The sequence below is a fragment of the Echinops telfairi genome, unplaced genomic scaffold, assembly GCF_000313985.2.
Source record: "Echinops telfairi isolate 266 unplaced genomic scaffold, ASM31398v2 ScPeMD7_18;HRSCAF=68, whole genome shotgun sequence".
NCBI lineage: Eukaryota > Metazoa > Chordata > Mammalia > Afrosoricida > Tenrecidae > Echinops > Echinops telfairi.
Genome location: NW_022103915.1, coordinates 55,931,033 through 55,953,591, shown reverse-complemented (window position 1 = coordinate 55,953,591; position 22,559 = coordinate 55,931,033). Strand labels below are relative to the sequence as shown.

The window sequence follows — 22,559 nt, the reverse complement described above, 5'->3', positions numbered from 1 at the left end:
AGCTAGTATCTGCACAGAGATCTCTTGGGAGTGAGGGGAGAGCGGGTTGAAAGATATGTCTTCCGTGAGCCCGGATGCAGTCTGGTGGGGGTGGTGATGGTGGTGTTTGCCTCTGAGTTGAGGGACACACCAGACCCCGTGGGGCAGAGGAGAGCTGCCCCGTGGGTCTCCTCGGCTGTGATCTCTACGGGGCAGTTTGCTAGGTCTTTCTCCTGCGGAGACAGTTGTTTCGGTGACATTGAGTTGGTTCCAACTCATAGCAACCTTCAGTACAACAGAAGGAAACGCTGCCCGCGTCCCAGTCCGGCACCAACTTCACCACGGCTGCTGTTCGTGGAACCACCCAGAAACACCAACCCCGCTGCCACTGAGTTGACTCCGACCCACAGCGGACTACCTAGGACAGCGTGGCACTGCTCCTGCAGGTTTCTGGGACCATAATTCTTATCAGGAGTAGAAAGCCCTGCCTTTCTCCCGTGGAGCTGATCGTGATTTCGAACAGGGTTGACCTTGCGTTTAGCAGCCAAGCGCAGAACCACGACTCTACCAGGGCTGCTTGTGGAATCCCAACCTTCTGGTTGGCAGCTGAGCCCTTAAACATTGGATCACCACGGCTCTCCAATACGGGGGAGCGTCCTGGAATTAGCATTATTTATAATTTTCACAAGGGATTTTGATGGCAGTAGCTTATGTACAAGTTTATATGTAAGATATTTAAAGGTGATGGCTAAGTATAATAGGGAATTATTGATCTCTTTTTTAATTTTCAAGGATGCCCAGTCGACGCAATTGTCCTGGAAGCTCCATTTCTCAACATATGGGATGCAATGATCAATTATCCCTTGTTCAAAGTGAGTCTCTGATTAATCTTTACCTCACGGCAAAGCGTAAGCTGTTTCTGCATATTTATGATTATCAATCACCTTCCTGTTCGTACCTAGTCTTATATGATTCTAAGTTCTTCTAGCAATGGCTTTTCAGATATGGTATCTTTTAATTTCCTTTTAATAATGAAAAATGAATGGTGCCCTTTTGCCTTTCAGAATTTTTAATAGATGTGACTTATTTATCATTCCTTTTTAAAAATGAGAACGCCATTATTTCTAGAGCTGTTAATTGTCAACTGTGTGTTGTTCAGTGACAGCCTCCATGCAATTCAAGCAGGCTGCCGACACAGGACTCCAGTGAGAGAAGGCAATCTTCCCACCAAAATAGCGCTGGGTCACAAAATCCTCTTTAAAAAAATCAAATCTGTTGTGTAGATTATCCTAATATTATTTTATTCTATGCCTAATGCACAATTGCGTGTCGTCATGTCTCCACCGGGCTCACTGAATTTGCCTTCGCGGAGTCCTTATTCCAGGAGGATGGGACTCAGAAGACCAAAGAAAAGAAAAAAGCAAATAAGCCATTATGCTTCAGCCTGAGGAAGAGAAGACAGAGAAGGAGAGGCAGTGTTAGGATCTCCCAAGAGCACCTGATTGCAATCCATTAGCCATCAGACCAAGGCACAATTCATGAAACCAGGGGGCAAGGTGGGGGCGGCATGGCTCTCCTCCTAGTTCCTGGAAACAAAACAGTAAGCCCAAGCCACGCTTGTGAAGTAGAACTTTGTACTGGCCTTAACCTCTCTATGCTGTGCTCATTTCTCTACCAAATTCCCTACACGGTACCATATTCCCTACCATGATATGAATTACTAGTTAAAGTCAGGTGGAAAGTTTTGCTTTGTTTTTTCAAGTTCATTATATTCAGAAAGTTATTGGTCTGTTCCTCCAGCTCATCATGGGAGATGAACAGGGAACATAGCTACGGTGAGCTTTTCCTCTTAAAGAATTGACGTTTGCCTTCCCTGGGCCCTGCCCACCTCTTCTGTCCGTCTCCTTCCTCGGGCGAGGTCGACAGCGCATGCCTCTGGCTCCGGCTCTCTCAGGTGTAACATGTAACAGGGGAGGGCCCACAACACGTTGCTCCTCTTCCCTTTGTGCAATTCTAAAAAGTAACACCTGAAAGGTCTACGAATGTTTCTGAGTGTTGGTGGCCCCACAGGGAAGAAGAGCATAGTGAAGTTTAGATGCCGGCTGTAGCGACAGAAGCCCGGTACACAAGTATTACGTTGCTGTTCTTGTCAGATGCTACCGAGTCAGCTCCGACCCAAAGCAAGCTTAGGCACAACCGAAGGAGACCCTGCTGGTCCTGCGGCATCCCCACCATGGCTCCTATGCGTGAGCGCACGGTGGCCGCCACGCTGTCAGTCCATGTCCTTGAGCGCCTTCTTTGTCACTGCCCCTCGACCTCACCACGCATGACGTCCTCCGGGGACTGGTCTCTCCTGACCACACGTCCAAAGTGGGCAAGGGGAAATCTCACCACCCTTTCGCCTCTAAGGATGCACGCCGTCCTTCTTCCAAGACAGATTTGTTTTCCTTTCAGCGGTTCGTGGGACTTTCAGTAGTCTTCGCCACAGCATCATACTTCAAATGCAAACGCTTCAGCCACGAAGGGACTCAACGGATGCAGCTGAGAATGGCTGCCTGGTGGGCACTAGATTTGACAGATGGGTAGGGAAGAGGTCTTCAGAAATGGCACTTGCAGTGAGCCTGCCAGGATAAGGGCCGAGTGATGGGGAACGCAGGAAAACAAGGGCCCTGTGGGAGGAACAGGCCTGGCACATTCCCAAGGCAGCAGGAATGGTGTGCGGAACGGAAGATGCTCAGCGATAGGTGAAGTGGGTGATAGGGCAGGAGCAAATTCTGTGGACCCTCAATGCTTAGCTTTTAATTTCAGGTGCCTTTGGGTGATTTGTGTCATAGTAGGTTAAATATTGGACCGTTAACTGCCAAGGTTGCTAGTTCAAACCTACTAATTGGTCCTCTCAGGAAACCCTGAGGAACATTTCAACTTTGTCCCATAGGGCCACTGTGAGGCTGAATCAACTTGGTGTCAGGGGTGTGTTTTAGTTGGTGGGGGGAGGGGCAGTAGTGTTGTGGGATAGGTGTTGGGCTGCTAATAGCAAGGTCAGTGGTTCAAAGTCACTAACCTGCTTTTAGGGAGAGAGGGGCGGCTGTCCGCTTCTATAAAGATTCAGTCTTGGAAATTCTAGAGGATCACTTTGAGTCAGAATTGACTCAGTGGGTAAACCATGATGTGATCAGCATTTTAAAACGATCTCTGGTTTCCTGATGGAACTCCGTTACAGGAGGGCAGAAGCATGGAGTCACTTGGGAGACTGCTGACCCCTGCACAGTAAATGATGAGGGGTGACAGGCTGGATGCCTGCAGAGATCGGGAAGTAGATTTGGGCTATTGGGAGGTAGAATCTGTTTGTGAGGAAGGTTCTTTGTTGCCCAAGGATCCTATTCCTGGCCTTCTCCCCTCATAGAAGTTGAAAAGAGGGTTTTCAGGAAGCATAAACAAATTAGTTAATCAAACAGTGGTAAGAGCTGATTTATCTAGCATTCTATGCACTGGAATGTGCTATTGAACAGGCCTTTGGGTGTGTTTAAAGGAGTCCTGGTGGCACAGTGGTTAAATTGCTCCGTTGCTGACTGAAAGGTCAGATGTTCAAATCCACCAGCTGCTCTGAGGGTGGAAGGTGTAGCAGAGCCCCCGTAGTTACCTCCACACTCCCCACCCTACGACACTGTTCTACTCTGGGGCACCGCGATGGAATGTGTGGCTTTAGGCTTGGTATGTATCGAATGATAATTGATATTTGGGGTCCTATAATCTTTGGGAAGATCTAAAATGCCTTATAAGTCATTGGAATGTTGTTTCATGTTCAACAGCTGATAACGTCCTTTAATACATAAATATTAAATAAAGCTGATTATCTGGGTACTATATACTTTCACCAGAACTTTTGACTGATCAGAATATTCCCCAACCAATTATGTTTGTTATAGAAGCAGTTTTTAAATTGTGTATATCCTTGCTCCTCTTTGTATTTCAAAAATAGGAATTAAAACTATCAACATGGGAACAGTGTTTATCTATAGATCGTGTGATTATGGCTGACTTGTGTCATCCTTGGTTCTTGCTGCATCTTCCAAATTCCCTGAAATTATGTGGATTACTTTCAAATGAAAAAACTAAACAAAACAAAAACGTTTAAAGTTAACTGTATTTAGAAGGGCACTATGTGCAGATCATAGCGGGAGATGATATAAATGACTCTAGTGATGAGGCGATGATGTGTTTGTTTGTTTGTTTTAAAAACAGGTCTACCGCAAATTTCCGAGGTGTGTACGCCTGCTGATGGATTCCCTGAAAGAAAACAAGCTCGTCTTCTCTAACGACGAAAAGTAAGCTAATGATACAAAGGTGCGCACTTGTACGAGAGCCACAGGAAGCCGAAACCAAGCCACGCTCACTGCCATTGAGTTCATTCCGACTCATCGCGGCCTGATAGCACAGGGCACACCTGCCCTGTGGGCTTCCAGACGCTCCAAGTCTTGACAGGAGCAGAACGCCTCACCTGTGGGGGACAGGCTGCTCACCTGTGGTTGGTAGCCCTCTGCGTAACCTGCTCTGCCACCAGAGGTCCTGATACCCCCGGGATCCTGGGGTAACGACAGTGAGTTGCTGGATGGGGTGAGGAAAAGTCTGAATAGGGATTGGAGTAAAGGGTTTGTGAATTTTCAGATTTTTCCATTTCCTTCCTAATGCCATGAGTTCACCAATTCAATCCTTTACCTGAAAACACAAGGACAATTTTCGATTGCAAGTGTTTAGCCTTCTCAAGTCTAACTGGGCCTCGCTGAATGGACTCCGTGGCCGTGAGCATTCCCCCACGGAGCAGTCAGCCCACTAACCCAACAGCAGGGGCAGGGATTAGAACCGGGCAGGTTTGCCTCTGGCAGTTAGAGAATGTAAGAACGCTTCACCTAGGGAGTGTCTATTGAGTATTTATGTATTAGATAGTCTGGAGTCTGCATTGCCCTTTTCTATTTCAACATACTTGAGGGAGCTAACAGTCTTACAACAGTACACTGTGATGAGGTGGGTGGGTATCAGAATTTGGGGGGTATTATCTTAGAAAGTTTTTGAGTAGAGAACAAGTCATCCTACCATAGCCATTTTGAAAGATCAAACTAGAAGACTGACCAGGAATCGAATTAAATCTGTTAATTATATGCCCACTTTATGTTGTGTATGGGGGTGGGGGTGGGGAGGAAACAAGTCACTACAAAGAGGTCTCACATCAATGGTAGTTCTTGCCTATTTGGGGGGTTGAGAGTTTGTGTTTTCTTTTATAGACATTTGGTTAAACTGCAGAAGAGGAGCGGTTCCTCTAATACTGTGTCAATTCAGTATTTCAGTGATTTCCTTCCTCAGTATTTTCAAAACCACATTAAAACAGGACTAAGTTCTAAGTCAGGAGGAGGGGGGACCTGGCCTGGGGAAGGAGGAACTCCCTGAAACCCGACAGTGCTCTTATCCTGGGAAGGAAACAAAGGGAGATCATGTGTTTTGGGCAAATCGCAGGTGCTGCTAAAGTGCCGACTTAGCAGAGGAGGAATCCCAATGCAAATTCACTGTTAAACCCAACACTTTTCATCCACTTATCCCTAGTGTGAAGTGCCTGTCTTCTCCCCTTCTCATCCTACAAGGAGAGGACGACAAGATCGTGCCTTTGGAATGTGCAAAAAAGGTAAACTAAGAGCTCGGTGCTGACTGAAACATAATATACCCACTTCACCTGGCTCATCCACCAAACTCCTCAATGGCCCTGCTGCCCTGCTGGAGGGGGGGGGGGGGGGGTGTACAAGGAGCGTCAGCCTCCGATGGGACTCAGCTGAGTGGAGTGTTTGTGGGGGAGAGGCTGGTTCCTTATTGTGGTTCTGTGGGTTTGCAAGTATGCAGAAAGTTTTAGGCTGCAATGGGAACCTTCAGGGAGTCTCTTGTACAACGAAAACAAAACACTGTTGTCAAGTCAATTCTGACTCATATTCTAAACATGAAAATGAAGTTTTTTAAAAAACAAAACAAAAAATAACAAACCTCTACTAGTTAGGGTCAACAGAAATTCTAGTCCCCTGGCAGGTAGGCCAAGAGGGGCACTCTGAAATCATTAAGCACAGGTGTCACCTTCAGGAAGAATTCTGGGCTGCAAGTCTTTCCCTGTCTGCATTTTCCTCCTCAGGGAGCTCCGGCAGCCTACTGAGTTCCACATCATGCTGCTAATGTCAAGGTTAACAGTTCGAAACTACCAGCTACTTTACAGGAGAAAGAGCTTTTCTACTCCTGTAGATTTACAGTCTTGGAAAACTGCGGGGAGTTCTATAGGGTTGGGGTTAGTCAGAACCAGTGAGAACCAGTGCGTCCATGTAGCAGATAGACAGGGGTAGGGGAATGAGGGTTTCTCGGGTTCTCCATTAGCTGTGTGCATTCCATTGCTCAGCAAAATAGCCAGCTAACTAAAGGGGTGGAGAGTCCCTCTCGCTGACTTATGACGGCTGACTCCTCCAGTGGGCTGTCCCTGCAGCCTTTTAGGACAGCTGAACTAGAGAGAAGCCATGACTTGGATTTGGAAAACCTCTGACGCTCTGTCTGGCCCTTGCAGCTCTACGAAATGGCATACAATGCATACAGAGATAAAGAGAGGGTCAAGATGGTGATCTTCCCTCCCGGTTACAAGCACAACTTGCTTTGTAAGAGCCCCACACTACTGATAACTGTGAGGTGAGCGCTGTTTTGCTTTCCCTTTGATTAAGGCAGTCGGGCCGTTTGGACTGGTTTAGCAGATAGGTGGGGGCCGGGGGGAGGCATGTGTCTTGATCTCGGTCCTTTTTTCTGCAGGGATTTCCTGAGCAAGCAGTGGGCCTGAGGCGATGGTCCAAGAACAACAGCAATCTTCAACGAAGACTTGGGCCTAAAGGCCACCGGTGATGTACATCTGTTGATGCAACTTTTTACTGGGTGGCTTGGATGAAGTTGACATTCCCACCATGTCACTTACCATTTTAATAAGGGACAAGCATGCATATGACATATTTAGCCTACCAGAGTCCACTTTGTGACACTCGCTGCTGCAACTTTCCTGTGGAAAATCAGGACTTGCTGTGAAGTTCAGAACCTAGTTATAGATAAGTACTTGGCAGAACATTCTAGGGATCTTTGTGCATGAGGCGGTCTCGGACACAGACGCAGACAGAAAAGGATAAGAAAGAGGCTCCAGTGTATGTAGGTCATTTGCATTTTACTTAGTTACTTTCAATGACATTAAAATGACATTAAAATGTTCCACGCAATTTTCTAGCTATCTGACAAACTCCAGGGAAGGTAGCAACATGCTGCCTAATCTCCTTAAAAATCTCAAGTTTTGGCCCTCAAGCAGCCCTTGAAATGGACCTTTTTTTAAAAAAAAGCCACACTAAAGCAAGACCCCTTCCCTCCTCATTCTCAAAGATGCTTAACTAGACTAGTAGCAAACAAAATACAATCAAGGAATGTTAAAATAAAAGGCCCAGTTCAGTACCAAGCTGTCCCCACCCACCCTGTCCCCCCAAAACATCTTACAGCTCAGTTCCCGTTGGCTTTGTTCACCCCGTCGCTAGACACGTTCGACAGGGAAATCTTCACGTCCGAAGGCTCCATGTTCCAGATGTCCTTGGCATATTCCTTAATTGTTCGGTCACTGGAGAATTTCCCCGAGGCAGCTATGTTTTTGAGCACCATCGTGTTCCAGGCCTTCGGATTCTGCAAACAACACACCCGCATCCGTTAGCACCATGGCCCGACTGCCCAAGGGAGCTTTGGGACACACATTGGCCTGGACACAGTTCACGGGGAAAGTGGCCGTGAATCCTAACTCCACTTGTTACATCATGGAGAGCTACACCGTGGCAGACTCAGAGTTAGAGTTCCTCTCCGCAGACAGAGGAGCCCCGGTGGTGTAGGGGTTATGTGTAGGGGCTGCGATCTCCAAGGTCAGTAGTTCAAAATCCCCAGCAGCTTCCTGGGAGAAAGACTGGGCTTTTTTCCCCCTCCGGGAACATTCAGTCTCGGAAGCCCACACAGCGGGGCAGCTCACTGGCTCAAGGGCAGTGAGTTTGGGCTTTGGGTCTCTCTTCAGAACAGAGGGACAGACTTTTGCAGTTTAAGAGAGTGCAGATATGAGTTCTTGGTTGGTCATTCCTGCTATGATTATAATGTTTCGCATTTCTTCTCCTTTATTATAAGCCACGGGGTAGAGCTCACCCAGAAGAGGAAGGGATTGCTATTTACTGTCTGCCGGGTGCCGGGCTCCAGAGCGTTCACCTGCGGAGCACAGTCAAACTGCAGTGACACTGCTGCAGAATGTCAGGCACAGGGGTGCCGCACAACCCGGAGTGGGCTTGTATCTGTATTTCTTTTCCTCTGAGCCCTGGCAGCACCGTGGATTGAGTCCTTGGCAGGCAACCAGAAGGTCGGGGGTTTGAACCCGTCAGCTGCTCCCCGGAGAAAGCTGTGGCGCTGTGCCCTGCTGAGGGGGCGGGTGCACTCTGCCCTGCAGGGCCGCTGTGCAGAGGAAGTACAAAGCCTGGTTTGGTCGCCTTTCTCCTTACAAGGCATCGTGTGAGGCCAGAGGGAAAGGCCTCATTCCCTTTACTGTCCGAGTTCCTTGTGGCTGTTTTGTGGGGTCACCATGGAGGTGTGGTCACGCCCCACTCTACTCGTGGCCATGAACTTGAACTTACTCTGGTCCACATGCTGTGCTGTTGGGCCACTGGCTACGACTCTGTCAAAAGATGAGGGCTCACCGCGGCACGGCTCTATTTTATCGGGTGTCACTCTTGCCCTCCCTGTTTTCTGCTGCACACTCTTTGCTTGGGTGCATATTTCCTTCCATGCTCCGGTTTTTCATTTGTTTATGTCTTTGTGTCTAATGTGTGTCTCTTGTAGGCAACATATTGAGTTAACTCACGGCTACTGAGTCCATTCAGACTCACAGTGACCCTGTAGGACGGGAGAACTGGCCCTGTGGGGTTTCTGAGCCTGTAACACCGCAGGGGGCCGCTGGAGTCAGCACTGACCCCATGGCGGTGCGTATAGTCGTAGAGCAGAACTGTGAATGGGGGTAGAAAGCCCTGCCTTTCTCCTGAGGAGTGCTGGTGGTTTCAAACTGCTGACCTTGCCGTTAGCAGGCCAGCGCGTTACCACCGCCCCACCAGGGACAGGGCTGGTTCAATGGCCCCAGTTCAAAGGTGTTGGAAGCAGTGCTATGAAGTTGAAAACCAACCAAGCGCCTAGGAAATTCCGTTTCCTGTATCTTGCGTAGATTACATGTACTTGGCCTCTGTTATCAGCATCTGATCTGCTCATTGTGACAGCCTCGCTGAAGCGAACCCTTCAGGTGGCAGACGATTTTGCATGGGTTATATTTCAGACGGGTTATCAATGCTGCTACCAATGGAGTCGACCCTGTGGGTTAGCTTTGGGGTTGATTTCCCTGATCCTTTCTCTGGACAAGATTCTTGGACAGTTCAGGCAGACAACCTGAGGCAAGGGAAACGCCATGTAGCTCATTTGGAATGGGGCCACCACAGGCCAAAGCTTTAGCGCCAACGAATGCCCCTGGAGACCACTCCCTACAAATAAGCAGGTTAGAAGTGGCTGGCAGCCCAAAGTCCAAGCCACCGCCACACCCCAAATCCCGCACACACTGAGTAGTCATGTGTTTGTGGCCATCCTTCCACTGTCTATTGGCGGATATAATTCATTCATATGTATTGTCATTCTCCTGTGTTGTCTTTGATCTCCTTGAGGATCTTATAGAGAACTCTTGAATTCTCAAGTAGTTCCATTATCATTTCTTCCCATGGAAGATTTTCTTTCCCTTTGTTTTGTGTAAGGAGCCCTGGTGGTACAGTGAGTTAAACACAGGGCTGCTAGGCACAAGGTGGACGGTTCGAACCCAGCGCTGCTCCAGGTGGGGGAGGTGTGGCAGTCTGCTCCTGTGAAGATGTAGGCTGCGTTGGCATCAACTTCCATGAGCTACCTTATCCTGTTTTAGTCACCTATCTGCTGTCTCCAAGCTCTTAGGGTGTTCTTTTGTTTATTTTTGTGTTTTCCCTTTTTCCCTCCTTCTGGTTTCGAGATAAGCGGCTGGGCGGGGTCGCTGTGCTCTGCTGACTGTGGTCAGCACTTCTCTGTTGCTGGGTGAGTGGGGCAGTGCTGGCAGAGAGCAGCACTGCATACTACCGGGCGTGGGGGGCAGCTGACAGCTAAGTGTCCTGGTGCTTGCCAGGGGGTGGGCGGCTAGGGGTGCTGAGTGCCCCAGGGGAGCTAGGGTGCCCGCTGTCATTTACTGGGTGGGCGGGAAGGAGGGGGGGGATGTTGGCTGGAGGCACAGCAGTACTCTTGTTGTTTTTCCAGTGTTGGGTGGTAGCGGCAGTAAGGGTGGAAGAGTGGCAGGCGTGGCAGACTGGGTGGGGCAGGCGGGGCCTCGTATTACTAATCATTAGGAAAGCAGGGAAACGTGCTTGGGTCCCTGGGCGTCCCAGTGGCTGCAGCCAGCAATTGGGACCTTCTCCTTCAGGGCTGTCATTCAGCTGTTTCTCATTGCTGCTGGATCTAGTTCTTGGTCTTCCACTAACGCTCAGTTCCAGGACTGTCATCTGTATTTACTTCACTTGGGTCCTGGGGTCTTTGTTAGGGAGGGATAGCATGATTTGTCTGAGCTGCTATCTCTTCTTTTTCATTTTAACCCCCCCTCATTCTGTGCATTTCTATATTTTATTCCTATCACCCTAACTTGTGGATATAATTAAACTAACTCTCTGTCCTTGGGTGGTGCCGACTCACAGTGACCCCATTGGAGAGCACAGAGCGGCCCTTGTGAGTTTCTGCGACCGTAACTCTCTACAGGAGTAGAAAGCCCATCTTTGTCCCGAGCTGCGGCTGATAGTTTCAAACTGCTGACCTTGTGGGTCCCAGCCCAATAAATAACCACCATGCCACTAGGTCTCCTAAACGTCGTGGCTACACTGGGAGAAGTACTGATTCTGCGGGCCAAGTCCTTCACTCAGTACCCTGTCTAGGTATGCTCTTGGCAAGTTTCTCAGATAAAGGCGGAGATCCCCCTGTTTCAAGGTCAGGATTTTTCAGGGATGACCTGACACCCGCACTTTGAAAAAGCTGCCTCTGTGATTCTGCCCTGCACCTCCAGATGCTAACTGCCACCAGACCAGATCACTCCCTCCAGGTTCTGACAGGTGTCTCCGGGCTCTTGGGGGTACTCTACTCTGCAGGCCCAGGTCAGTGCCCGGCATCAAGAAGGCTCCCAGTGCCTCTGTGCTAAGTGAGCACATAGAATGAGTATTTAAAATCAAGGAAGGCTTCATGTCCTTAGCATTCGGGACATGCCTGGAGATATGGTAGGTGTACAATAAATATTGAATTATTTATGGTCTTTTTTGCTTGGCCTTTAAAAATCAAAACAACTGTTAGTGAAATGCTACTACCCACCTGTGCCTGTACTTGGGGAAAGTCCAGTTTCAGTCTGACAGATACGTTTTTTTTATTTGCTATTGAAATGATTGTAATGACTGAACAGAAAGGCGGGCTTTATTGACTCACAGTGAATTGGTTCCTTTATAAACCGTGGTGGTTTACTCACCATGTACAGCTGGCTGACTTTTTCTTGACACTTGACATAGGCTTCGTAGTCTGCAAACACCTTAAACCTTGTTTTGTTTGTGAGATTGGAAGGGGAGAAAAAAATTGCATGAACAAAAGCACATTAAGATGTCATTTGTAATCTCCTTTTCTTTAATGTCAGACATGGCTGATGTACCACACTTACTACCATATGAATTTTAAATTGTGGTTATTTCCAATTAAGGCAGGTGAACACCATGATCCGGATGCATTCGAAAGCTGGGCACACCAGGGGAAGGAGAAAAAGAATGCTATATTTGGGGGCTTTATTTTTTAAACCTCACTGGCATTGTTAGTAGAGAATAGCTACATTTTCTTTCTAACCTGGTTCTCCCAGCTCATAGGTCTATCCTGATCTCCAGGGATGGGCTGTCGTTGACTTAAGATGGTCCTTCCCCCTGTTCAGGCCCCACGAGCCCTGCCACCTTGCAAGAACTCACCTGTCGTGATGAAAGAGCATGTTGACTATGTCTTTGAAGAGGCTGGGCTGCTTGGGCGAAAAGAAGCCATTGTCAATTTGATCAATGACCAGCTTCAGCTCTGGAAGTGCCTCGTAATATTCTTTTGCCACATACCTTTGGAAGGGTGCAATGTGAAAAAAGGTCCTCTTAGTGTGCATGATTAACGCCAGGCACTACATTAGCTATGCAAATGTCTTACTTCCAGAAATATTATAACTTAGAGAAGGCGTTGTAGACAACATGGGTGCAAATAATTTGGGGCTAGATCCTGAACTTTCAATTTTGCCTCGGAAATCCAATGGTGTCTTTACAACTGAGGGCATTAAGAAGAGCAGGTTGTGGAGATTCTAGCCACAGAGCACTCGTCTAAGCTATTGGACTCCGGCAATATCCATTTCAAGGCAGAGTCAGCTTGGCTTGAAACAGCCATTGTATTAAGGGACCTACAAATTCCCAAAATTGGTTTTGCTACTGAGTGAAGATTTACTTCCAAGGATCAAGACGTAGACTCAGCACCCTCCAAACGCGGTGGTGGTGCTCCCCGTCGCTCCTCCAGGCAGGGCTCTTTACTTCTTATTTGAACCCAGGTTAGGAACCCTATCTCAATGTCCAGGGAAATGACTATGCCCAAGTGTCCTCTACCCACAGGTTTGAGATCTTGAACACTGGATAGTCGTTTGAATGATGAGCAAAAGCTCCAACTAGAATGTGGTTCAACTTTTGATCAACATAAAAATCACAGCTACAGAGAAGCGAGGAGCTTATTAAGGCAGGCTTTGCAATGGCTGACATCAACTAACTAGCTCCTTGTCCCAGCGCCCCTTTTATTTGCACTCGCTAGGTTTCAGAAGACTAAGGGGTCACCCGCAGGCTCCCTGGAGACACTCTGTTGCTTTGTCTCTCAAGACCTGGCCTCTGTGGGGTCCCTGGTGGTGAGGAGGTCCTCTGAGCTCACAGACCCCCCGGAGGTCAGCGCCTGTCCAATCAAGAGCAGACCCTTGCTCACCCTTTCTTGTCCAACGCAGCGACATCGTCGACTCTCATGCCAAAGATGAATAGGTTTTCTTCTCCGGCTTCCTCTGCCATCTCTACATTGGCCCCATCCATGGTCCCAATGGTCAGGGCCCCATTCAGCATGAACTTCATATTGCCCGTCCCCGAGGCCTCGGTCCCTGCAGTGGAAATCTGCTCCGACAAATCGGTGGCTGGGATAACTGCAAGCAAGCGAGGCATGTTCACGTCAGTGCTGCTGTTCCGCCGGTTTGCTTGTACCGCGGCCGACCATTTATCTAAGGTAACCGGCAAGTGGGCGAGGAGGGCAAATCTGACTCTCCTGGACTCAGGCAACTACTTTTGCCCATTTTCAAAATGGTCCTCCTTGGTGGTTATCTCCAAACCGACAAATCATGGCAGGCTCACCCCACTCTTTCTCGGTCTACCAGCATTACAGAGCATCTATTGACTCTGTTATAAAACCGGTGAGGCCACGTTTCTCCCTTTCATACTAATTTCTTTTGCTATAATTTAAAAAAATTTCTCTCTCTTATTACATCACAAAACCTCTCCAAGCCTCCCTACAATTCAGTCTTTCTCCGGCTGCCGACTATGCGGTCTGAGGAAAAGTAACTGCCTGCGTCTCTTCCATTTCTCCTCCCTTTACTTTCTCTGCAGGGAAATAAGCCCCATTCAGTGCGGTGTCCGAGACTGCACACCTGCCGCTGACCTTTCAGCCCGATCTATGCCCACACTGGTGCTGTCGGAAGCCTCAACTGACTACACAGGGCAGGGCCAGTTCTCTGCTTGACTTTGACAGTCTATTTGTGGATAATACGGATCTTCATTTGGACCCCCAAAGGCCTGGCTCTTTGCTCTCTCTGGGGAATGTGGGCAGTAACATCAGAAGACCCAAAAGCTCCACAAAAAGAGAAGGTTCTTTGCTCTTTTCGCTGTGGAAAGTGGGCGAATACACAGTTGGTATTTGCATGTGGGAGGTGCTTGGGGCACATGTGATGCAAAGAAGCAAAGGTTCTAGCAGCAGAGAGAGGGATGTTGGTGTCTTGCCAGTCTGGCTATCCCATGCCCATCTGAGCCACGTCTAAGCCTCGTGACTTGGCAGCCTGACATCTGTCCTTAATCCCTGTTGTTACATGGACAAATGAGCCAGGCCTTCTGCACATTGGTCAGAGGACGATCTGGGGACAAGGAATTGAAGTTCTGTTGCAAAACTGGAGCTAGGAAGTGAAGACCTTCCTCTCTCGGGTAAAGGACATCTTGCACTACACTCAAACCTGAAGGCTACCCACTGCCCCCAGCACTCAGCTCTTCCTAGCTGGTGTAGGAAACCTGCCCTTGCAAATACAGCCCTGTGATTGGGGACTGCGGTGATATTAGGCTAGCTGTCAGGTGAATCACCTTAAAAAGCTCTCGGTTTAGACCCACCTTCTCTCCCAGAGTGAATTTCTACCCTAAATCACTCTCCCCTCTAGGTCAAGCACTTCAATTTCTATGTCAATATAAGCCTTCCCTAGAATTTGTCTCCACCCTTGTGCCCGCACCCCCCCACCCAACTTCACATTCTGCAAAGAAGACGATACCTTTTTCCGCAAGAGACACTCTGTAGTTCTCCAAGAAGATGAGTTTCAACTTGCTCCCAACCATGGGGTCATTATTTACCACGTCTGCTACGGAGGTGATCAGCTTGATGATCATTTTGGCCATGTGGTATCCTGGGGCAGCCTTGGGGAAGACGTCACACATGGACAGAGCGCATCATGATGAAATGGAGAAAGGTCCCGAGACTAGAGCCATCAACCCCCCAGGCCCCCCACTTAATAGGACCAACTTACTTTGCCACCAATTATAACTGTCCTGGGCACAAAGAACTTCTTGGGGTCTTTCTTGATGCCTGAAAGAGAGAAGCACGCGGACAGTTGATGGCTGGAATGGGACCCCTTCCGTGAGGCTGCTGCGGCCACCTTCAAGGGACAGGCACCCAGCCTTGGTGGTAGCGCGGGCTGACTCACGGTTATACATCGTGATGACGTGCAGGCAGTTCAGGAGCTGCCGCTTGTACTCGTGGATCCTCTTCACCTGCACGTCAAACATGGACGAGGGGTTGATCTTTACTTTGTATTCCTTCTCCAGGTACTGAGAAAATTTCAGCTTGTTCTCCTGTTGAGACAGCGCAGTGCCAGAGTTCCTTAGACTCGGATGCCCTGGGCGGCGGGGTCTTTTAGAAATGGGAGGACAAACAAGTGCCCAGAGGGGTCCCCGCCGGCAGAGCCTCACCTGCTTCACTTTGCTTAGCTCCCGGAGGAAGATGTCATCGCTCACAAAGCTGTGCAGCTTTGTCAGCTGGCCCAGGTCTTTCACATAGTCTTCCCCAATTTTCTTTAAAGGGAAAAGAAGAGGAGGTTTTAATCCCATAAAACCCTGGCTTTATTATGGTACAGAAAGAAATGTAAGAGTGACTACAGTGACGCAGTCCATGTAGTTTGCAACACCCTCGATGGCTTCACGAGGCCATCGGAGAGGCTGGTGGAATTCTGGGTGGCAAGGGTTAACACGGGGGACACCACTCAACAGGGGGTCCACGGCCCTGGGCTCTACTGGGATTTTTGGAGTCCTTTGACCGCATTTTCCCAAAGATGAACCTCACCTCCCATGCCGTGCCATCTGTGTACTGTTAGCCAGGGTCCGGGGTGGAATGTGCAAAATGAAAACCCCAGGGCTCCTCGCTCAACAGCTAAGAACTTCAGCATGGTGACCAAACCCAGACCCACCCCCACTGCCCGTGCGTGGATTCCCACACAGCGGGACCGGGGGTAGGGTTTCTGAAACCACATATCTTTATGGGCGCAGACAGGCAGCCTCATCTTTCTCCTGCAGGACAGCTGGTGGGTTGGGTGTGTTTTATTTGCCACCTCTGAAGTTGCCAGCCCCGATGCCTAACCCACTGCGTCACCAAGGCTCGTGCAAATGGTAGCAGTCGAGCTTTAAACGAAGTGTGAGGGGCTCTGTGTCTGCAGAGGTCACATGCGGCCCACTGCACTTGCCCCCCTGCCCAGTCACCTCTGCTATTAACTCTGCAAGCCCCGGGTTGCACAGCAAGAGCCAGCGGCGTGGAGTGATCCCGTTGGTTTTATTCTGAAACTTATCCGGTTCCAGTTCACTGAAGTCCTTGAACCTGCAGAGGGAGGAGACACGTCACGTCACAGACGGGGCTGGAGTTGCCGGCTCCTCCATGCCGGATGGCGCGGAGGGCCACAGCTGAGACCGTCGGTGTGGGCTTCAGCAGATGCGATGCAAGGGCACGCTGACAATGGCTTTGATCGTCATTTTAAATAAAAGCTCACTGGCAATCCTACAGAGTCATCACGAGAAAAAGATGTCATATGACACACACACACCCCCACCCCCCACCCCCCGCCCCATCTGACCTCTAGGCACTGACACAGGGTCCCGATTTTTCAGAGCAGAATTTTGGACCTGTGAGTCTAGAGGCAAGCCCGCCTACTCAGAGAAGAAGGCTCTCCCAGGCACCCCAACCGAGGGAAGGGGTCTTTGTATCGACTAACACTTCTGAACCTTTCTGCCAGGGCCCCTCAGCCAGGAGACCCACACCGTTCCTAGTGCCCTCGCTCGCTCGCTCGCTCACACTGTGGTCTTCACGATGTCCGAGTGGATTTTTGCCACGCCGTTCACTGCATGGCAGCCCACAATGCAGAGATGGGCCATGTTGATCCTCTTGCAGCCTTCCTCTTCTATCAGAGACATCCTCCTCAGACGATCGACGTCTTGAGGAAACAAGGCCGCGATTCTCTAGCCAAAGGAAGAGAGAGGCCCTGTGGGTCAATCAGGCTCAACAGAACAGTGTGCTAGCACCGTCCGCCTCCCATGTAAAGTCTTTGCGGTGGTGACTGTAAAGCTTCACTCCCACAGAGAAGGGTCAGTTCAGCCCTAGGGAGATTACCTCCATCCCTTGACCACCTTCCACACGGTGTTTATTTGTTTAAAAGGAGCTCAATTCAGACTAGGGGACCTTTGGTTGACCATGTAAGATGTTCGGGCCTCAGGGCTTGGGGAGAGAGGCAGGCGGCATCTCTCGAATGACTTACGTCTAAATGCTTCTGATTGATCTCGTAGATGATTTGCAAGTGTCGAGGAAGCAACTTCTCCACCAGCTCCACTGGCCAGCGCTCCAGGGCCTCGGGGAGTACCGTGTGGTTGGTGTATGCGAAGGTCTTCTTGCTAATTTCCCAGGCCTGGGAGAAAGCGGGGTGGTTACATGCTTCCCTCTGCAAGAAAAGCCACCCTGCAGGCACCTGCACCCCACCCCCCCTGTCCCGCCCCCATAGAGGGTCAGACATGTCACAACCACTGTAACAGCCGTGTGTGTGCGCGTGCGTGTGTGTGCATGTTGAAATGCACCAGAGTTCACTGGGTCCTGGAATGGTCCAGACGGTGGGAACAAGTTTAGGCCCCACACCTAAAACAAAACCTGCTTGTAAACTCTCTGACAGAGTGTAAGGATGCACGTGATGAATCTTTTCTACCGTTCTACCTCGTCTTTCATGTACTGAATACACAACGTTTGAGGAAGAAACCCTGTACCCTCCTGAGAAGGGACGAAGAGCTGTCTCAGGACTCGCTTTCGTAAAGTGAAAATGCTCTGAAGGAGCAGCACTCTGAGATGAGGAACATTAAAGTCAGGTCCTTTCAGATACAAAAATGGGGACAGCTTCAGTTTTTAATCCTGTCCCTTGTAGATCACTGTTGCTATGTGTTGATTCCGACAGACAGCGACCCTACAGAGAACTGCCCCACAGGGTGTTCCACGCTGTCATCTCTACAGGAGGACAGACAATATCTTCTGAGTTTTGAACTGGTGACCTTTTGGTTCACTGCCAAGCACTTTTACCCCTGCACCACCAGGACTGCTTTTGGTAAAGCACTCTCACTGCTATCACAGCAATCCTATTGGACAAGGGAACTGCCCCTGTGCATTTCCGAGGCTGCACATCTTTATGGGAACAGAAACCCTCATCTTTCTTCTAAGGAGCAGTTGGGGCTAGCGAACTGCTGACCTGACGGGTCGCAGCCCGATGCATACGCCACCCACAATGCCACCAGTAATCCTTGCAAAGTGCTAGGAAACAGAAAATGTCAGCCTCAGAGGAAAATCTATCTTTAAGTAAATCTACAACGGCTAGACATTAGCAACAGTCGATTACTTTGAGAACCTTGAAAGGGAGCTTTGGGTAAAACCTCGCATCCATGGATAGTCTGAGCCACGAAAGCAAGGCAGCCCAGGGGTGCAAACCTTAGACCAGGGCAATTTCTCGATATCCACAAAAATCCTCATGAGCTCGGGGATGGCGAGAGCTGGGTGAGTGTCATTCAGCTGGATGGCCACCTGGGTGGGAGGACAAATCAGCACACAGGTGAGGATGGCCCAGGACACGGCTCCCAGGCCTAAAGCATCAACCAAAATGCCCACCCTTCTACAAAATGCTTTATAACATTCCTACTGAATAGGAGAAATAACCTGCTAGGAAACCCACTCTTCAGACATCCACCCACGTTCACAGACTGGATACTTGCCTGATATTGACACTGCCAAGTTGGAGCACCTTCCTCCTCCCCACACCATTACTCCTCCCTGTCATTTCCCCCTCTCTGACCACAGAGGTGGAAACTCGGTGATCAGAAAACAAGATGTTCTGCGGGAGGGAGGAAGAAGCCCGGAGCTTCCGAGAGTAACACATTCACGCCATGCCCCAGGGGCGCTCAGTGGGCGGCTCACTACTACATGTGGACATGGGACAGTCCCATCCAGGATGCCCTTTTCAGCTCCAAGCGTAGAGCTACGTCACAATAAATGGGGACCCTTCAACTGAAAAGAGAAGACTGCTCCCAGATGATCAGGCTAGCATTTCAAACACCAGATCTCTCGTATATACCCTCGTATGAGTGGATCTATCCTGCTCCGTGTGTTTCCAGTCCTCCCTTAGAATCCTTAGGATCCAGTCCCTTACACATTCCTCTGTTCATTCTCCCTGCACGTAATAAAATCTGAAGACTCATACTTGCCTGCTCTGGGAACGCATCAAAAGCAGTCTGGGCACCATCAGTGGAGCCAAACTTGGAGGCCTTGAAACGGCGGATAACATCTTGCAAGGTAGCAGCCACCACAAAGTACTCTTGCTTCAGTCTTAGCTCCTTCCCTTCAAAAAACTTCAAGCCAGAGAGACGGAATGAGTCCACATAGTTAGCGGACTATCAGGAAACCACTGGGTGAAAAGTGGCTAACATATGACCTCACCATTGCACTACTTGGGCTGTAACCCATAAAAATTAGGACAACAGCACGTGCTGATATGCACACACCCAGATGCACGAGACACTGGCACAGAGGCTCAGAGGAGGAGCACAGAGACTATGGGGCACCTTCCCCTCATCTGGCCTGAGACTAAGGAACTGTGAGACAGAGTCACAGGTGAGCTGGCTTTTCAGTCAATGGAGGCAAAGACCACGACACCACGTGCTGAGAGACTGAGGCCCTGGCCCTGGAGAGAGACCTGGCTGCTGGCCGAGGAGCAGTGCTGCTGTGGACCAATGATGGATCTTCCTTGTGCTGACCCGGACTTGTGATAACCCATTAACTTCCCTAGTGAGCCCCTTCGTTGTGAATCCTGTCTGTGAGTTCTGTGGGGTCCTTGCAACTAATCGTTGAAAGATTAAAGCAAAGAAAGAGTGCCATGGGAGGAAGGGCTGGTGTGAGAAGGACAGAGTACGAGGTGTGTCTGACTCCAGCCTCGTGGCAATAGGGAAGCCAGAGGAGGTCAAGAAAGTCCACCTCCACTGCTGTTTTACCCAAGTAGGTAAAAGAAAAAACGCAGTAGGATTGGACGTTAAGCTCTCCCAGAAAGTAGAGCAAAAGATAAAGAAATGGCAAATAGAAAACAAAAAACAAGCAAACAGACAAGAAAAGTAGTGGACCAGTTGAAGATGTACATCTGAAAGAGAAATGGTGGTGTGGGGGTGGGGGGCGTATTTGCAGATATGTAGAGAAAATCATTCAAGAACATTTCTCAGAACTGAAGCACAACATTCTTAGAGTCAAAGCACACCGCTGAACATTTTTGGAGAGAAGCTGAGAGGATCGGTCCTCAAAGCTCCCAAAACATTAAAAAAATAAATCATGTTTTCAGAATGTTTACTTCTCAAAAACACCGAAACTAAAAGATAATAAAGATATCTGCATGTTCTGTTCCCAGGTAAACTACCAGTATGGAGGCAGAATAAAGATGATTTCAGATACAAAAGAGCTTGGAGAATTGCCCTCACACACGCCCTTCCACAGGAAACGGTGGGGTCATGAGCGTTAGCAGAACCAGGAAGAGAACCAAGAAAGGGCAAGATGCAGGATCCAGGACAGAAGATCCCGGAGGATGCAGGATCCAAGGATCCCCGAGGAGCTCGGGAGGAAGAGGAAGATCTCCTCTTGGACTGGCTGCTCCTGGACTTAGCACCCGACAAAAGAGCAGCCAACGCACGAGAAACCCAGAAGAGACTCTCCCCCTCCCCAAAAAGTTAACGGCATATGTCCTGTGTGTGACTAAACTGAGTGAAAATTTACACAACCGAGCTAGAAAAGTTAGTTCCTTAGAGAAAAGGATAAATTGGGGGAAAGTACTCAGAAAACTAAGCAAACCACAAAATAATGAGCAACTGCACGGAAAGCACGCACATTTCTAAGGAGAGGAAAGAAATCAGTACGTGATACACATCTGCTTCTACACGGAGGACCCGGCCCTCAGTGGGATGTGTACAGCCAGAATCATGTCAATACCGTGAACGAGCTAGTTACCAGGCGATACTATGTTGAAAGAGTAGGGGCAGGAAGTATCTGGTTTTGGGTGCTGGTGGGAACATATCTGAGAGAGTGAGGGGAGGAAGTTAAAGCAATGGATTAGACTATTGAGGGGGTGTACCTTGGGTGAAATGGGAGGGAGATAGTCGTCCACAAGAGAGAGAAGAGAAAACGAGGAGCAGGGGAACCTACTATTGGGAGGGGCAGGGTGTTGATTTGTGGTTCAAACGATTGAATACAAAGTCGATGATCTGAAATGTAAACTCCCTCCCCACTTAATTTACAGCAAAAAGTCGTTATTGAAAGAAAGTGAGCTATATTATCATCCTGAACAGTGTGGAAGCAATAAACAATTGTGAAAATGGAAGAAAAAGTCTACAAGCAGCACACCGTTTACAAATGACACATCTACCCAGAAAGTCACTAAGGAAGAAAGGGATGAGGCTACTTCTGAGAAGAGGGAAAAGGGAGAGTGTTTTATAACAAGTACCATGCTTTCCCCTTGAAACTATGTGCGTCTATGACCTTGATAAGCATAAAGGAATTAAAAAATATATAAATCATTAATAGAATGATTGGTTTTACTAATGATAACATACAAGAGGTAGACTTTAGAATGTTTTGGTTTTACTCTCTTCCAGATTCACATTTTTTCTAGTGGCATATGTCAGGGTAAACATGACGGTGAAATTATTATTGTAAAAGTAAGTAAAGTACAGCATGACTCCATCGGTAATGGGTTTAAACATTAAGTCGAGGCACTGTTAAGGTCCCACAGGGTGAAACGAGTAATTCAGTGCTGTCACATGGACTGCGAGAATGTCCTTGGGGGAGAGATGGGCAAGCAAGTCTTAAATATCACATGATCATTAAAAAAGAAAAAAGCATGTAAATATTGGGGAACTGGGTTCTGCGGAAAGGATCTGAGGTAACTACATTTCCTGTAAAGCCCTATTTCACACGTTTCTTTGGACAGTTAGCGCTGCATGACTGGACTCAGATTGGTCCAACAATTGAAACATGTACCACAGTAAGGAATCAAGGTATTAGTAACAGAAAAAACTTCAACGGGTAAGGAGGGTATTTGAGAACTCTATACTTTCTGCTCAATATTTCTGTTAGCTTAAAAAAGAAAAAGCATTTCTTAAAAAAGGAAATAATATCCAAAAAAGGTAAGCTACTCAAACCTCCTGGTGGTGTAGTGCAGCAAAAAGATCAGCGAGTCCTTCAGGAAGGGCAACGTTTTCCATCTTTCCAAGTCTCAATTTCCCCGCCCTTAAGAGGGAGATGCCAGCTGTGCGGGTGTGAGGACTGCATCGCACACACATGAGGGGCATGGTGGCTGATGATCCGAAAAGGGAAAGGGGGAGGTGCTTCCCCGGGCCTTTTATATTCTATCTTCTTTTGGAAATACATCTGCAGAGCCTCTCAGTAGGGAGGGGGCTATCTAGCAAGGGCAAAATATCCAATTCTAAAATTTGCTTTCCTTACTGGGGTGGGAGGGGAAATCTAGGCAATTTGGCAAGAGATAGGGTTCTTATTTCGCATGTGAATTCCTTCAATATTCTTTTTTTTTTTTT

At 48.6% G+C, this 22,559-nt stretch overlaps 2 protein-coding genes across 2 annotated transcripts in view; one reads left to right on the top strand and one right to left on the bottom strand.

Annotated features, from left to right (window-relative positions):
* Window positions 1–7,347, top strand: part of ABHD12B (abhydrolase domain containing 12B) — a 29,989-nt gene extending 22,642 nt beyond the window's left edge. The window contains exons 6-10 of the mRNA XM_045287637.1: window positions 772–851; window positions 4,222–4,304; window positions 5,575–5,653; window positions 6,566–6,684; window positions 6,802–7,347. Coding sequence (XP_045143572.1) covers window positions 772–851; window positions 4,222–4,304; window positions 5,575–5,653; window positions 6,566–6,684; window positions 6,802–6,829 — 389 coding nt within the window. The 3' untranslated portion in view covers window positions 6,830–7,347. The remainder of the gene's footprint in view (window positions 1–771; window positions 852–4,221; window positions 4,305–5,574; window positions 5,654–6,565; window positions 6,685–6,801) is intronic.
* The window catches only part of PYGL (glycogen phosphorylase L), a 41,516-nt gene continuing 26,141 nt past the window's right edge, over window positions 7,185–22,559 (bottom strand). Inside the window, exons 8-20 of the mRNA XM_004698582.2 lie at window positions 19,197–19,340; window positions 18,427–18,519; window positions 17,222–17,368; window positions 16,762–16,925; window positions 16,176–16,290; window positions 15,393–15,494; window positions 15,128–15,275; window positions 14,951–15,009; window positions 14,699–14,840; window positions 13,111–13,318; window positions 12,084–12,218; window positions 11,603–11,669; window positions 7,185–7,701 (exon numbers count right to left, since the gene is read on the bottom strand). Coding sequence (XP_004698639.1) covers window positions 7,525–7,701; window positions 11,603–11,669; window positions 12,084–12,218; window positions 13,111–13,318; window positions 14,699–14,840; window positions 14,951–15,009; window positions 15,128–15,275; window positions 15,393–15,494; window positions 16,176–16,290; window positions 16,762–16,925; window positions 17,222–17,368; window positions 18,427–18,519; window positions 19,197–19,340 — 1,701 coding nt within the window. The 3' untranslated portion in view covers window positions 7,185–7,524. The remainder of the gene's footprint in view (window positions 7,702–11,602; window positions 11,670–12,083; window positions 12,219–13,110; window positions 13,319–14,698; window positions 14,841–14,950; window positions 15,010–15,127; window positions 15,276–15,392; window positions 15,495–16,175; window positions 16,291–16,761; window positions 16,926–17,221; window positions 17,369–18,426; window positions 18,520–19,196; window positions 19,341–22,559) is intronic.